The sequence below is a fragment of the Manihot esculenta genome, chromosome 4 (assembly GCF_001659605.2).
Source record: "Manihot esculenta cultivar AM560-2 chromosome 4, M.esculenta_v8, whole genome shotgun sequence".
Lineage (NCBI taxonomy): Eukaryota > Viridiplantae > Streptophyta > Magnoliopsida > Malpighiales > Euphorbiaceae > Manihot > Manihot esculenta.
Window position 1 is genome coordinate 32836586 of NC_035164.2, and position 17984 is coordinate 32854569.

The window sequence follows — 17984 nt, forward strand, 5'->3', positions numbered from 1 at the left end:
TATTGTTAATATTAAATGTATTTAAAAAATCTAAAACGAGAGTTATCACAACACAAATAATATTAATATATCTTCGTTGAGGGTCTTCCTTCTCGTGAGTTTTTTTTTTTTAACAAGACCTGCGGAAAATAATTATTCTACGAATCTTTGTCAACTTGCACTTAATAATTTGAAAAAAGAAAAAAAAAAACTCAATTATGACTATATTTTGGTTAGGTATCTTCATTGACTTGTAGATATTTATTCCACGAGTCTTCGTCAACTTGCATTTATTAATTAATATTTAAAGACTTCGATATGTGTAATATTTCGTCTTATTCAATAATTGAGGCAAAAGCAAGTTGGCAGCGAATAGTATGCTATTATTTGAATGTGTTACAATTACTCGATATAAAATATAAAATAAAAAATAAAAAATATAATAAAAAAATTATAAAAACGATAATAAATAAAGATAAAGATAAAATATCATATAATTATTTCTAATTAAAAAAAAAGGAAGGACAGTGGTTAATACATATTATAAGATAAAAATAAAACCTTGCTCCTTTCTCATTTTCTCGCAAGTTTAGCAGCACGCCTGCAAGAAACCTCGCGGGCAGCCATGACGCCTTGCTGTTGCTTCTTTGGGCGGAGGAATAGGAGGAAAAAGGGTAATCACCCACCCATTGCAGGTATTTTTTTAGCATCTATTTCATCTCGCGTATAAATTCCATGCCATTTAATAAGTTGTTGATTTTTCTTCTATTTTATTTTCTTTTGGAAATCATAGAAGAAAGTTCTATTCCAATTGAGGCAACTGTCAACAAAGAACAAGGTATACAATATCTTGTGAAATTTCATCTTGCATACATAGTTCTTAATTTTTCTTCTATTTTATTTTCGTTTAGAGATCAAAGAGGAAAGTGCTATTCCAATTGAGGCAAATATCAGCGCAGAAAAAGGTATATAATATCTTGTGAAGTTTCATCTTGCACATAATTATCCCACATATAAGTTCTTGATTTTTATTCTATTTTATTTTCTTTTAGAGATCATAGAGGAAAGTGATTTTCCAATTGAGGCAGCTGCTAGCAGAGAAAAAGGTGTAATTTTTTTTATTGATTGATATGTTTTGATTAACAAGAAATAAATAGAATTTTTATATTTAATTATATTATGTAGTAGTCCAGGTGTTCGGACATTTTCTTATGATGAACTAGCAAAAGCAGCTGGTTATTTCTCCATTGACGATAACAATCGGCTAGGCCTTGGTCTTACGGGTGAAGTTTTTAAAGGAGAACTTTCAAATGGTGAAGTGGTTGCAATTAAGAGGCTTAAACATCAAGCTAACCCAGAGCACGAGGAAATGGCGAGACATCAATATCAGGTGGAGGCTGAAATCCTTAGCCACATTGAGCCTCACCAAAATATTGTGAAGGTGATAGGATACTGCAATGATGCATCCAACAGATTGCTTGTTTATGAGTTTGTCCCCAACAACTCTTTAAAGTCTTGTTTGCATGGTTAGTCCTTAGTCCTTTTCCTACTTATTATTTTTCAACAATATATATATATATATAAGTCGAAAAGAGCAAGAGAATAATAAAATTACTAAAATTAATTATGGTGATTTAATATAAATATATTAAATAACTAACTATTTTTAATATTAAATTACTTGTAATATTAAAATTTTTAAAAAATACATATTAACAACATAAAAATAAAAGTATTTGCAGAAATAAACGCTGTTTAATGCTGTATATTATGTTATTTTAGGATATAGGCATATTTGCTGTTTTTTAAGTATAGAAACTATTTTTTATCCAAACATTTCACATCCATAAATCAGGAAAAAAAACATTAAATAATTTTAGTTAATTATTTTGGGTCAAGTAGAAAATGAGTCTAAAAATTATTTGGATGAGTTTGGTCAGAGTGTTACAATTGGTATCAAAACTACTCTGGATCAGAAAAATTGTGCGAAACTAATGGGTCTACGAGGAAGGGACTACCCATACGAGACGAGGTGGAGCCGTCCGACGTACTAGTGAACCACAATACCCTAGGATCTGATCCCGACTTGACAATTGTATCCGATTCAGCTGCGATGAGGACGTCATAAAAATTTAGCAAAGGAGAATGAAACGTCCCAAATCGGAAAATTACAAAAAAATGGAATTGTATATATTAGCTAGCATGAAACTACTAAATAATTTAGATTAATTATTTTAGGACAAGTGAAAATGGATTCAAAAGTTATTTGGGTCAGTTTAGGCTGAGTTTTTACATTGATATTAGTTCCTCGCGTGTTTCTCCCCTTGTGTATTGAAGGACTATGTATAAGTCCCACTGACTGTTGTACAGACACAACCTTCTTCTCTTATAAGTTTCAATACAGTCTAGATGTATTTTTTTTACCTCACTCTACATGATATTAAAGCGGGTTAAGTTTCCTGTCTTGTCCTCATCTTCTCCCTTCTCCTCAAAATTAGTCATTCTTTTTACTAGATCTCACACCTTCACACCAAGATCTGCCTTGCATGTTAAGTAGATCTCGTCGATAATAGCAGAATGAGGACATAACAGTAAAGAAGGCACAACCACAGGGGAGAAGGACAAAGGCCAGATCGAGACTCAAAATCTTGGATATCCTCTTACTCTCCAATCTTCAGACCATCCAAGTATGGTTTTAGTTTTAGCTTCTCTGATAGGAACCAATTTCTGATCTTGGTATAGAGCCATTAGGATAGCCCTAAGAGCCAAGCAAAAACTAGAATTCATAGAAGGTACAATTTTTGTGCCTGATAAAGGATCTGATTCCTGTGAACAATGGAAACGATGTGACTTCATGGTCACGTTCTGGATATTAAACTCTATATCTAAAGAATAAGTCGATGACTTCATTTACACAGCTTTGGCTAGGGTCTCTGGCTCGAAATCACTGAAAAATTCAGTGAATGTAATGGGACCATGATCTATAAATTACATAGGAAGATCTCCTTAATATTTCAAGACAATGCATCTGCATCTATCTATTTTACAAAACTAAAAAGGCTTTAGGATGAATTGGGATCAATGGAGACCCTCCTCCATGTATCTGTAGACCATCCAAAGCCATTGATGAGATAAACAATAGAAATAAGCTCATGTAGTTTCTTATGGGTTTAAGTGATGACTATAGAGCTGTGAGATACTAGATTCTTTGTATGGACTCGCTACCCTGTATAAATAAGACTTACTCTATGGTACTCAAGTTTGAGTCTTAAAAGAAAATATTAGGAAGTATGAGTGGGAATATTGAACCCCTTGTCCTGCTAAATAGAACACAAGGACAACACCAAGAGAGACAGAAAAAGCCTGACTATAAAAAGGGACATTGCTCCTACTGTGACATGGATGGCCCTATTAGGATGGTTGTTTTAAACTTATAAGATACCCTGAGTGGTTTAAAACCAAAACCAAGACTAGTGGGCAGCCCTTCAAAACAAATAGAAACATAGGGCATGGAAAAAAGGTAGTAGCTGTTGTTGAGAGTCCCCCTGAAGAAAAGGATACACCCCTTGATATGCCTGACACATCTACTAAAATAAATGAACTCAATGACATGTTAAACTCCTTACAACAGGAGGTCAGTAAATACGCTCATATCTTAAAATAACATAATATACAACATTAAACAACATTTATCTCTACACCTTCCTATGACTCAATTTGGGTGGGAGAGTCCTTATCAACGACTCTATAGGAGAGTTCCTGATTACTTCTACCTCAGGAAGTTTGGATGCTTTTGTTTTGCCACGAAAACTAGCAATCACAAAGACAAATTGGCACAAAATCCATTTGGGCAGCTTTCATTGGCTATGCCAGCAATCATAAGGCCTATAAGCCTTATGATTAGCTACTAGAAACATCTTTATTAGTAGAGATGTTGTGTTCTATGAATATGTCTTCCCTTTTACAACATCACAAGATATTCCAAATGTTGTGCTACCTATTCCCATACTTGACTTAGAAAATACACAGTTCCCACCCTTATCCTCTCCTTTCTCTCACTCTTCACCTATTTCTGATTCTTCTGGTCCTAGGAGGTCATCCAGAGCCACTAAACCTTGCTTCTGCAACCACTATTGCCCATCCTTCACTCTCATCTGTTTGCCTTACATCCTAACACCAGACCTATATATTGAATGTTTTTCACACACAAGAGCCTACTACTTATGCTCAGGCATCCCAAGATCCTAATTGAATCAATGCAATGCGACATGAGTTGCATGCATTGGAACTAAATAATACTTAGGTAGCTACAACCTTACCCAAAGGCAAGAAAGCCATCGATTGTAAATGGGTGTACAAGGTGTGATGCAAACCCAATGGTGAAATTGATAAGTTTAAGACTTTTGGTAGCTAAAGGCTATAACTAAATAGAAGGCCTAGACTATAAAGACAGGTTTTCTCCTGCTACAAAACTAGCTGCTGTCAGAATTCTTATTGCATTGGCTACTCAGAAACAATGGCCTGTGTTCTAGCAGAAGAAGTTTATATGCATCCTCCACAAAAGGTATTATAAGGCCTTGCTAGGGCAAGTCTGCCACCTGAAAAATATTTTTTTATGGGCTTAAACAAGCCTCTCGACAATGGAATATTGAGTTCTTAAGTTTTCTCAAGTCCTTGAATTTCAATCAATCTGTTCATGATTATTGTCTCTTTGTTAAACATATTGATGATTATTTCTTAGCTCTTTTGATATTGTCCGCCTGGGCCTCATGAGTACGGTGTGCTGAGCGAGGACGCTCAGGCCTTATGGGGGGTAGAAGCCCTATGAGGTGGATTGAAAGTATCCCACATCGGAAAGAGGTAAGGAGGGGGGACGCCTTATAAGGGCAAGCCCCAAGAGACCACAGTAGACGCGTTTTCAGGGGAAGGACGCTTGCGTGAACCCTGAGAAACAAAACCATGAGGGGAAGGCTGGGCCAAGGCCCTCGAACCCAAAAGCGGACAATATCTACTGTTGTGGGCCCAGAGGATGTTACAATTGGTATCAGAGCCTGGGCCTTATGAGTACGGTGTACTGAGCGAGGACGCTCAGGCCTTATGGGGGGTAGAAGCCCTATGAGGTGGATTGAAAGTATCCCACATCGAAAAGAGGTAAGGAGGGGGGACGCCTTATAAGGGCAAGCACCAAGAGACCACAGTAGACGCTTTTTCAGGGGAAGGACGCTTGCGTGAACCCTGAGAAACAAAACCGTGAGGGGAAGGCTGGGCCAAGGCCCTCGAACCCAAAGCGGACAATATCTACTGTTGTGGGCCCAGAGGATGTTACAATTGGTATCAGAGCCTGGGCCTCATGAGTACGGTGTGCTGAGCGAGGACGCTCAGGCCTTATGGGGGGTAGAAGCCTTATAAGGTGGATTGAAAGTATCCCACATCGGAAAGAGGTAAGGAGGGGGGACGCCTTATAAAGGCAAGCCCCAAGAGACCACAGTAGACGCGTTTTCAGGGGAAGGACGCTTGCGTGAACCCTGAGAAACAAAACCGTGAGGGGAAGGCTGGGCCAAGGCCCTCGAACCCAAAGCAGACAATATCTACTGTTGTGGGCCCAGAGGATGTTACAATTGGTATCAGAGCCTGGGCCTCATGAGTACGGTGTGCTGAGCGAGGACGCTCAGGCCTTATGGGGGGTAGAAGCCCTATGAGGTGGATTGAAAGTATCCCACATCGGAAAGAGGTAAGGAGGGGGGACGCCTTATAAGGGCAAGCCCTAAGAGACCACAGTAGACGCGTTTTCAGGGGAAGGAAGCTTGCATGAACCCTGAGAAACAAAACCGTGAGGGGAAGGCTGGGCCAAGGCCCTCGAACCCAAAGCGGACAATATCTACTGTTGTGGGCCCAGAGGATGTTACAGTACAAAACTCTATATCTAAAGAATGAGTCGATGGCTTCATTTACACAGCCTTGGCTAGGGACCTCTGGCTTGAAATCACTGAAAGATTCAGTGAATATAATGGGACCATGATCTATGAATTACGTAAGAAGATCTCCTTAATATCTCAAGACAATGCATCTACATCTGTCTATTTGACAAAACTAAAAAGGCTTTAGGATGAATTGGAATAGATGGAAACCCTCCTCCATGTACCTGTGGACCATCCAAAGCCATTGATGAGATAAATAATAGAAACAAGTTCATGTAGTTTCTCATGAGTTTAAGTGATGCCTACAGGGTTGTGAGATACCAGATTCTTGGTATGGACTCGCTACCCTGTATAAATAAGGCTTACTCTACGGTACTCAAGTTTGAGTCTCAAAAGAAAATATTAGAAAGTATGAGTGGGAATATTGAACCCCTTATCCTGCTAAATAGGACATAGGGACAGTACCAAGGGAGACAGAAAACGCCTGACTATCAAAAGGGACATTGCTCTTACTTTGATATGGATGGCCCTGTTAGGATAGTTGTTTCAAACTTATATGATACTCTGACTGGTTTAAAATCAAAACCAAGATTAGTGGGCAGTCCTTCAAAATAAATAGAAACATAGGGCATGAAAAAAGGTAGTAGCTGCTGTTGAGGATCTCCCTTAAGGAAAGGGTATACCCCTTGATATACCTGACACATCTATTAAAATAAATGAACTCAATGACATATTAAGCTCCTTACAACAGGAGGTCAGTAAATATGCCCATATATTAAAATAACATAATATACAACATTAAACAACATTTATCTCTACACCTTCCTATGACTCAATTTGGGTGGGAGAGTCCTTATTAACGATTCTATGGGAGAGTTCCTGATTCTTCTACTTCAAGAAGTTTGGATGCCTTTGTTTTGCCACGAAAACCATTAATCACAAAGACAAATTGGCATAAAATCCATTCAGACAGCTTTCATTGGCTATGCCAACAATAATAAGGCCTATAAGCCTTATGATTTAGCTACTGGAAACATCTTTATTAGTAGAGATGTTATATTCTATGAATATGTCTTCCCTTTTACAACATCACAAGATATTCCAAATGTTGTGTTACCTATTCTCATACCTGACTTAGAAAATACATAGTTCCCACCCTTATCCTTTCCTTCCTCTCACACTTTGCCTATTTTTTATTCTTCTGGCCCTAGGAGGTCATCTAAAGCCACTAAACCTTGCTTCTGCAACCATTGTTGCCCATTCTTCACTCTCATCTATTTGCTTCACATCCTCACACCAGACCTATATTGAAAGTTTTCCACACACAAGAGCCTGCTACTTATGTTCAGGCATCCCAAGATTCCAATTGGATCAATGCAATGCAGCATGAGTTGCATGCATTGGAACTAAATAATACTTGGGTAGCTACAAACTTACCCAAAGGCAAGAAAGCCATCGATTGTAAATGGGTGTATAAGGTGAAATACAAACCCAATGGTGAAATTAATAAGTTTAAGGCTCGTTTGGTGGCTAAAGACTATAACCAAGTAGAAGGCCTAGACTATAAAGATAGGTTTTCTCCTGTTGCAAAACTAGCTATTGTCAGAATTCTTATTGCATTGACTACTCAGAAACAATGGCTTGTATTCCAACTTGACATAAATAATGCACTCTTGCATGGCCCTTTAGAAGAAGAAGTTTATATGCATCCTCTTAAGGGTATTATAAGGCCTTGCTAGGGCAAGTCTGCCACCTAAAAAGATTTTTATATGGGCTTAAACAAGCCTCTAGATAATGGAATATTGAGTTCTCAAGTTTTCTTAAGTACTTGGATTTCAATCAATCTACTCATGATTATTGTCTCTTTGTTAAACATACTGATGATTATTTCTTAGCTTTTTTAATATATATGGATGACATTATTCTCACTGGTACCTCCATCACTGCCATGATTGACATTAAACATGCCTTGCATTTAAAGTTCACTATTAAAGACTTGGAATTCCTAAAGTATTTTCTTGGTCTTGAAGTGGCTAGATGCTCCACTGCCACCATATTAAGCCAAACTAAATTCACCTCTGACATTCTGAAGGATGCTAATGTGCAGTCATGCAAATCAGGCCCTTTTCCTTTGCCCAAAGGTTTGCATCTTTCTCTGGATGTTGGGGATATTTTCCCTGACTCTCATACTTACAGACGATTGATTGGGAGATTACTCTATGTCAATTTAACAAGACTTGGCCTTAGTTATGCTATTCAGCATCTAAGTCAATTCATGCATCAACCTAGAAAGCCTCATTGGGAGGCTGCTATGCATGTCCTTCCATATCTAAAAGGCACTATAAACCAAGCTTATATTTTTCTGTCACTGAAACAATGCCTCTCACAGCATACTGTGATTCTGATTGGACTTCTTGCACTTTCTCTAGGAAATCCCTTACTAGATTTTGTATATTCTTTGATTCTTTGCTGGTTTTTGGAAAACCAACAATCAGCCCACTGTGTCCAAGTCTTCTGCTGAGGCGGAATATCAAATGATGACTAGTACTCTGTGTGAACTACTCTGAATTTTCTATATTTTTTAGGACTTGTAGGTGCCTATCCAGTTGCCAGTCACTCTTTACAGCGACAACAATGATGTCTTGCACATTACGGCCAACCCAATTTTTCATGAGCGTACGAAACATATTGCAATTGGTTGTCACATAGTTCGTGAACAACTTCAGCGAGGCTTCATTAGTCCTTCTCATATCTCCAATACTGCACAGCTTGCAAATCTGCTCACAAAGCCACTGTCTTCATGTCAACATCAGCACTTATGTTCCAAGTTGCCATTGGTCTCCCTCTTAATTCTAACTTGCAAGGGGCATATAGAGATAAATGTTGTTTAATGCTATATATTATGTTATTTTGGAATATGGGCATATTTATTGTTTTTGTAAGTACAGGGACTATTTTTTATATTAGTTCCTCACGTGTTTCTCATCACAGTATTAAAGGACTATATATAAGTCTAAACCATTGTACAGACACAACCTTCTTTTTTTACAAATTTCAATATAGTTGAGATGTTTTTTTCTTATCTCTCTTTACAGTATTATTAATATATTAAAAATAAAAACATAATAATTATAAATATTTACAATAATATATATATATATTGTTATGATATAAAAATATAATAAATTATACTGATAAAACTTTTTTAAAAAATATATATCAGAGTTGAAATAAACACAAAATATTATATACATTCATCAATTACAACATGTGTGAAATAGAAAGAAAATAAACACAAAAATTTAACTATATTCAATCCGTCGTGTACAAGTAAAATAGAGATAAAATTTTATGAAAAATATTATAATTCAACATCTCAAACCCTTAAATTCTAATTCTAATTTGTTTCCCAAATAAGCTTAGACTTATTTAAATCACACAACTATAATAGTTGATTCCTTACAATTATTATTATTATTTTTCATCCTTTTCTTCTCTTCTTGATTTTGATACGAGGAAAATAACATTGCAGGAAATGAAAAGCAAACTATTAAGTGGTCAGACAGATTGAAAATTGCTTTAGGCATTGCAGAAGGATTAACATACTTGCATGAAATCTGTGAGTATCCAGAGCTTATTTTATTATTATTATTTTCTTTTTTTTTTCTTATTAATATATTTCTATTCATTTCCTTAGGTGAACCCAGAATTATTCATCGAGATATTAAAAGTGCTAATATTCTTCTTGATGATAAATTTATCCCAAAGGTAAAAAATTTTTAAATTTTCAGACTTTTTCTATATAATTATTTATATTTATAACTAAAATTTATGGATAATTTCCAAGTTAAACTTGTTATTTCAACGCCACGTTTTAAAAAAACTGTCAATAAATTTCAAATAATAATAAAAATATCAATAAAAACTTTGTTGAAGAGTAGACATTGATAAAATTTATTAAATCTGAAGAATTTGAAATACGTGGTAAGGAATTTTTTAATCGATCTGATCGTTCCAAACACATGAATGTGAATTATGTGATTTTTTTTTATAAAGAAACTTACATTTATATAGTTTATAGTTTGAATTTCGACATCATCTAATTACATAGGATGGCTATTTATGAAATTAAAGAAGACGAATAAAATTAGTGTCTTCCAAACGGGAAAATTCATAGCTCTTTTTTTGCATGTCTCATAGCCTAGCTATGAGACCTAGACATAGGTTATAGGATTGTCATTAAAAAAGTGATTTAATTTTTTTTATAAAAAGTATTTTTTATTAACTAAAATATTTTTCAAAAAATAAATACGTGGAGATTAAAGTAATAAATTTTGTTTAATCTTTTTCTAATGCACTACTTATATTTCTCTATTAAAAATTAAATAACTAATGATACTAAGCTATTCTTAAAATAAAATTTACTTTTTCAAGATATATTAAATAGAAGGCATATTAGGAAAACAACAAATGAACTACTATTTCAAAAATGAAAGTGGATTATAATATGAGAAAGATGGAAAAAAAAAATTTGTAAGAAGATCTTTTGAGTTTATGTTATATGACGTAATAAACTTACTTATATATCAATAAATTCTTCATTAATTTTTTATAGATTGGAGATTTTGGACTTGCCAAAGAATTTATGAGTTCTCATACTCACGTTTCTACTGCCCCAAGGGGAACTATTTCGTAAGATTAGTTGTTTCTGTTTCTTACCTAAACTTATCACCTTTCCTTGGCTTACTTAGTTTTCATATTCTCATGCAAACTTTTTCAAAGTGCAGTTATGAACCTCCTGAGTATTACGCAGCTGATCTGAGCACGAAGCTCACTGAAAAGTCTGATGTCTTTTCATTTGGCGTTGTTCTTTTGGAGTTAATTACGGGGAAATTTGCTATACTTGGAGGCGATGAGCGCTTAGTTGATTGGGTTTGTACTTTTTTTTTTTTTAAATTGCCAGTATAATTAAAAAGAAGTAGAAACTAATATCTTTTTTCTGCCTAATGAAATACTTAAGTAACCTATGTGCATCAATTTGAATATCATTCACTTTGTCTTTTAAATTTCAGGCACTTTCACCTCTCAAGCAAGTTCTGGAAACAAATAATAAAGAAGATTTGGATATGAAAAAGTATAATAATCTTGTTGATTTCAAATTGCAAAAGGATAATGACAAAAAAGAAATGAGTCGAATGATTTATTGTGCAGCAGCTTGTGTCTATAAACCTATGAAATTACGTCCAAAAATGAGCGAGGTAAGTACAAAAATCAAGTTAGAGATTATACTATTGTTTCTGAGCTCTTATTATTATTATTATTACTATATCATTTTAACTTATGTAAAACACTTTTTGAAACTGAAATACAGGAAAATCAAATAAATAAATTGCTAAGCACACAGAGTTTCTTAATGAATAGTGTATTATAAATTATAATCACTAATCAGCATGCATAATAGATATAGAATTTTTTGTTAAAGAAAAACTTATTCTCAGCAACCCTTTTTGAAAAAAACTATATATTGCTCTGAAAATTCAATCGTTGGTACAAGATTTTATTTCTGTCAAAGCTTGATTTTGTTATAAATCAAACGGAAGAATTTATAGTTTAATTATATGATAGCTACTTTAAATATTAAAAAATTTGTGTTTATATGTTTTGTGATACAGATAGTTGAAGTACTTAAAGGAAATAAAGAACCTACGGATTATATATGGCTGAGAAATGACACCCAGTACCTATATCAAGGATCACCCTACCCTCCATTACCAGAGGCGCTGAGGCCGGCGGTGCCATAAAGCGGAAAATTATAAAATATAATGGTTGTATTATGTAAGATATTTATATGATATAATAAATTAATAAAATAAAAGTGTGTGTAAAATAATATTTATTTTTGTGTGAAGAAAAGAAAAATACTAATTGACAGAGCTTGTGATTAAGGAGCCTGATACCAGTTTTGTGAACTTTTGTTTTCCAATCTCCGTGCGGTGCAAGTGGCCAACAGGACGTAGAGGAATTTGGGCATGTGAGTTGTATGCCAATGCCATTTGTCAAGGCATAGCTTCAACACTTTATCAGTAGGGCAACAATGCTTCTGTTGGAGACAATTAAAGCTACAGATTTTATAGTAGTATTTTTTTACAATTGAGCCTCTCATTTTGTTTTTGTACTTTTGAGCTTTGTGATTAGTCAATATGACGTTTTTAGCATGGAATTGCCAAGGTAGTGGTTATTTCTTGGCAATAAAAGCTTTGAAAGAGCTTATTCGTAAATATCGATAGTGTATTGTGAATTAGTGTGCATATATGCAACTTTTACAACAACATTGTGGGTATCCTTTTTTTATTTTTGTTGATCCAATGGACAAGACAGGGGTCTCTCATTATGGTGGGATGACTTAATTTTGTTGGAACTGCGCGGATTGTTTCACAATATTTTATGGATCACAAGTACAATTAGTTCATACAAATTTGAAATGGTAAATGACTTTTGTGTAGGTTATCTTGAACAAAATAATAGAGCTCTTTTATGGAATGATTTACTACGCCTTCGAGGTTCTCATGACATCCCATTAATGATTTTATTCAATCAATTGTCTTGATGGAGTTAAAATGTAAAGGTTTTGTTTATATATGCCTTAATAAGCATTTTTGAGATCAAACTATTTAACGTCTTGATCGTGCTTTAGTCTCTAATGAATGACAATAACGTGTTCCTCAAGCTCATGTTCTTCGTGAATGCTTACTTGAATCGCACCATCGTCCTTTAATTTTGTTGCTTGATGTTACTTCTAGAAGACAGACATTTTTATTTTGCTTTTTTACGATTTAATAAGATAATTAAACTTCATAATTCCATGTAAATTACATGTGGAATGTCGAATGGTGATCTAATAAGATAATTAACATTCATTTTTTACTTTATATTTAATTTATTATAAAATAAATTGAGATTTCAAAAGATTTTATAATCGTTGAAGATTTTATGGTTGTTAAAGATTTTATTTATGAGATTTTTTTACTATTGTAGGTTTGATATTTAAATTTAATATTAAATCTGACCGTTATGATTTTATTATATTATCTCAAAATTTTTATAACAATTTATAACGACTATTTTTTTCACTATAAACAGCATGCATCTTCACAAGAAAAGTCACTCTCATTTTCTTCTTTATTCTTTCTATTCTCTATATTTTCTGCCGAGTTATAAATTAGAAATAAATTAGAGATAAATTCGTGTTTAATAATCCTGGGGGATTGTAAAAATAAATTCTCAAGGATAGTGTCTAACACGACTCAAATTTTATTCTTCTATCCTATTTTTTCTAACAATCTTAAGGATTTATTCTTTCAATGATGGGAAAGAAATACAGTAGCTAAAAATAGAGAGATTGAAACGAAGAAAATCATAACAAGTAGAAAATGTGAGACAATGATCCAAACATCAAATATTGAAAGATTAAAGCAATCATAGTTATTAATTTGAATGTGAAAGTGGATATAACTTTTTAAAATTTCTATTTAGATCAGTTATTTACTCTTTAATATTTTTCTTTTATTTTGATTCTTTATTTTTATGGTTTTATGCCTTTATTTATTATTTACTTCTATGGTTTTAGTTATTTTTAATTTAAAAAGTGTTGTAGAAAGAGTGATCATAATTCACCTGTAAAATTTTCTAGTCATTATTTATATGATTCTGTGAAACTTGAGCAGCAATGTTTAGATGAATTCATTTTTTTTAATTAATTTATAATGATCACCGAAACTCACCCAGTTTCTCTTAAATTATAAATTGAAAGAGATATTAATTAATTGGTTTCTATTATCTAAATTGAGGTTGCATATTGATATGAATATGTCAGTTGCAGAATTTCATTTCATTGTGATTTGAAGTGAAAATAATAGCCGACAAACTGGATTTAATAATTTTATTATTTTCTTAAATTTTATCCATTTACCTTTATTTTTTGGTTTCATTTATTAGAAAAAATCTTATTTTATTATATAATATCCATATTCTTATTGATGAATGCACACTCTTATATTATTATTGATATATAAAAAAAATTAAGTTATTCAACCCATATTTATATTGAAAAGCAAGTAAATATTAATTTATTTGACTTTATTTATTAAATATGTCATAAGATAGCAATTTATTAATTTGAAAAATTAATCATTGATTCTAATAGTTCAATGTTTATTAATGCAATACATGTGATTTTTTTTTAAAAATATTTCATTCTTTGACCCATTCAATGTAGCACCTAAATTTTTTTTAGTAGCGTTTTAGTGGTCTTTTATTTTTGAAAAGTTTAGAGCAATAAATTATTGTGTAATACTGTTACTCTTACGCATGCTTGCATTTATTTTATTCATAATAATATTAAGAATAATGCAATAGAAGAAAATAAAATAATAAATTCATAAGACTCCTATGAATTATGAAATTTTTTATAAGATTGACCTAAAATATTTAAAATTGTAGGAATACTTTGCTAAAAATATACTTATATTTTGTGCAGTATAAGAGTTGTCTTGTTTTTAATCAAGAAAATAAAATTCTTGAATTTTTATATGGTTTGGAATGAGCATCTAAAGACTAACATGAGATATTTTATTAAGTTTTGGTTAGTATATATGTTTACAAAGTTTATATATATAATAAACATGTGATTATTTGTTTATATGTGAATGATATACTTATATTTGACACAAATTATAATATAACATGTGAAATTAAATATTTTTCTATTTATAAATTTGATTTAGGGTGTTAAATTAATAAGGATGAATGATAGTATAATTATATCATAACAGCATTAATATTGAGTTTTTTCTGAAGAAATTTAGACATGTCAATGTCAAATTAGTAAATACCTTATATAATACTAATTCTAAAAAAAGAATAGAAATGACATTATTGCTCATATACACGTATTATTAGAAGATTGTTGCATTTAATGAATTTTTCAAACTTGATATAGCTTATACTATGTTACTTCAGTCAAAATTAAAGAATTATTTGAGAGGTACCATGAGTTGGTATTATATAAGTGGATGTCCCATTATATTAGAAGAATGCAGTGATATTAATTGAAATTTAGATTTAAATGAGATAAAATTCACTAGTAATTATGTATTTAATTGGTAGTGTAAGTACTTGAAAATCAATTATTATTGTCAAAAACACTATGAAATCAGAGTTTATTGCTATAAAATTAGATGACAATGAAACTTGAGTGGCTAAGAAGTCTCTTATCAAATATTATGTTAAGAATAAAATCAATACTATGTTAACAAATGATTTAAACAATGAAATCTAGTGGATCTTTTTTTGATAAATAAAATTTCATATTAATAAATTAAAAAATTTTAGTATGAAAAAGTAACTAATTGGATCATTAGACTCTCCAAATTCGATGAAAACTAAGATAAATTATGCAAAGCGAAAAAACTGTCAAACTTATATGCATGTACTAGCGATGGAATCGATTATATTTTTCTACCGTTTTCTCATAGGAATCCCTTATAAAAAGAAGTTTGAGATTACAATTAAAACAATTCAAAACCTCAAACTTAATTTCCTAAGAGAATAGACAATGAATTACCAACGGATTACTAACGGATTGCGATCCGTTGTTAAAAAGCTCATTGATAAATTTTTATTAATAGCCTTCAAGTCCGTTAGTAATACTAATAGATTTACTAACGAAATTTTCGTTATTATTACTAACGGATTTTAAATCCGTTAGTAAATTAAGAGAAAAATAATTTATTAACAGATTTAAATCCGTTGGTAAATCCGTTGGTAAATCCATTAGTAAATTACCAACGGATTGAAATCCGTTAGTAAATCCATTGAAAATTTAAATAATTTTAAAATAATTATTATTTCGACTAAATAATAAATTTTATTATTAATATTATTTTTTATTAATTCAATAAGATTTAAAATTATATTATTATTGTTACTAAATTTTTAATTTATGTCCAATATTTATTAGAAATATATAGAAAGTAGAAATAAGAGAAAATGATAAAAAAAAAAAGAAAGGAAAAAGAGAAAATGATTAGAGAATAAAATAAATGAAGAGAAAATAATAGAAAAAATATAGATAGAAAGAAAATGATAGAAGAAAATAATATGAAAGGAAATAATATAAATGATAACTATACAGAAAATGAAGAATAAGAGAAGAAAGGGAAAAAAAATAATGGAAAAGAAAATGGAGAAAGTGAAAGAAAAATTATAGCGGAAAATAAAGAAAATAATAGAAGAGGGAAGAGAATGAGATTAAAAAAAAAGGATAAGAGATGAAAGGAAAATAATAGAAAAAAAAATGAGAAGAAAAAATGAGATAATTATAGAGAGAATGAAGAATAAGAGAAGAAAAGGAAGGTAATAATGGAAAAGAAAATGAAGAAAGTGAAAGGAAAATTATGGAGAAAAATAAATTAAAGGGCTCTATCCCTCATTTTAAAAAAAAATTATGGAGAAAAATAAAGAAAATAATAGAAGGGAAGAGAATGAAATAAAAAATGAAAAGAGATGAAAGGAAAATAATAGAAAAAAAAATTAGAAGAAAAAAATGAGATAAGAAAGTGAAATGAAAGAAAGTAAAAGAAAAAGAAAGAAAATGAGAGAAAGGTAAAAGAAATGAAAAAAAAAATAAAAATGATAAAATGAATGAATGATAAAAGGAGAAAATGTGCTATTATATTTATATATACGGATTACTAACGGATTTGAATTCGTTACTAAATTTTGAAAATAAAAGCGGATTTTTTTTCCTTCAAAAATTATCAACGGATTTTAAATTTGTTAGTAAATCCGTTGGTAATAAAAAAATATGGTTTTGAAAATAAAAGCGGGCTTTTTTCCATTCAAAAAATTATCAACGGATTTGAAAATCTGTTAATAAATATGTTGATAATCGAAAAATATGAATTTTTAAGAAAAGAACACGAAAATTTTACGCGAGATGTCAGTTTAAATTTACCAACAGATTACTAACGGATTTCAAATCGGTTAGTAATTTTTTGAATACATTACTAACGGATTTAGAGTCCATTAGTAATTTAAACACTTTTTTAAAATTTACCAATAGACTAAAATCCGTTAATGAATTACTAATGGATTTTAAGTCCGTTAGTAAATTTCAACACTACTTATTTTTTATATTTAGAAAATACCAATAGATTTTGAAATCCGTTAGAATTACTAATAGATTATCAACGGATTTTAAATTCATTGGTAAATTTCTACACAAAACTTTTTATATTAAAATTTACTAATTGAATTTTCAAATTCGTTAATAAATCCGTTAAAATTACTAACAGATGAAAATCCATTAATAAATTTCGTTGGTGAATCGTAGCTTTGTTGTAGTGCATAATCAAACCACAAACATGGATCAAGCCACGAGGACAAAATTAACAAATCAAAGGGTCTAATGAGAGTTAAGGAAAGCGTTGTCGTTTTCTCCCCAGATTTTGCTCCAAGGCATCCTCCCTTCTAAGACTTGAACAATCTGCATCAATTAGCAAGGGAAGAATGCTTAAACGTATAAATCTTAGTTAATTAGTTAATAAATTAGTATTGACAGGTAAGCAGCAAGCCCAATTAATTCAAAATTTTTGTTTAAAAATTTATTTCAATAATTAAAAATATAATTACGGATTCAAAATTAAATTTTTTTTTAAGACAATCAATTAAAATTTTATAGTTATCTTGCCTGTATTTGGTAGAAACCATGAAGGTTTATATACCAAAGCTGCAACATAGTAAATCATTCGGAGCATCTCTTGCTTGTCATATTCTTGTAATCTGGAATCAACAAGATTGCTATATTCACCATTATCCAATGTCTGCTTAATCAGATCCTGACCCTGAACATTGATAAGTGGAAGTATTTGTTAATTTTTTCTTAAATTGAAATTTTTTTTTTTCATTACAACTCGACAATCCTCTAACAGTTAATATATTGAAAAATTTGGTTACTAGTTACAAGCCGCACATTTTATTTTTTATGAAAATAAAAGTTTTAACTCTCCGTCACTGTTTGCTCTTTGC

At 31.5% G+C, this 17984-nt stretch overlaps 2 protein-coding genes across 7 annotated transcripts in view; one reads left to right on the forward strand and one right to left on the reverse strand.

Annotated features, from left to right (window-relative positions):
- Nucleotides 1–17984, reverse strand: part of LOC110614209 (proline-rich receptor-like protein kinase PERK3) — a 111757-nt gene that overhangs the window by 38158 nt on the left and 55615 nt on the right. The gene's annotated exons all lie outside the window — the stretch shown is intronic.
- Nucleotides 484–12178, forward strand: LOC110608027 (proline-rich receptor-like protein kinase PERK3). Of its 5 annotated transcripts, none has more exons than XM_043955750.1 (11): nt 484–674; nt 773–817; nt 891–944; nt 1032–1085; nt 1173–1505; nt 9430–9516; nt 9595–9665; nt 10513–10589; nt 10685–10829; nt 10970–11155; nt 11898–12178. In XM_043955750.1, exons 1-11 carry the CDS (start codon nt 605–607, stop codon nt 11982–11984), a joined length of 1209 nt encoding a protein of 402 aa, XP_043811685.1. In that variant the 5' UTR covers nt 484–604; the 3' UTR covers nt 11985–12178. The 5 variants fall into 5 exon arrangements, with proteins under 5 accessions (XP_043811685.1, XP_021602920.1, XP_043811684.1 ...); XM_021747228.2 differs by lacking the exon at nt 11898–12178 and adding an exon at nt 11570–11749 and having other exon boundaries at nt 490–674; XM_043955749.1 differs by lacking the exon at nt 11898–12178 and adding an exon at nt 11570–11749 and having other exon boundaries at nt 491–674; nt 1041–1085.

Coding starts and splice junctions, on each gene's coding strand:
- LOC110608027 (XM_021747228.2), top strand. CDS start 605: ATGACGCCTTGCTGTTGCTTCTTTGGGCGGAGGAATAGGAGGAAAAAG. Junction 9,517..9,594: donor AACATACTTGCATGAAATCT/GTGAGTATCCAG, acceptor TCATTTCCTTAG/GTGAACCCAGAATTATTCAT. Junction 10,590..10,684: donor GCCCCAAGGGGAACTATTTC/GTAAGATTAGTT, acceptor TTCAAAGTGCAG/TTATGAACCTCCTGAGTATT.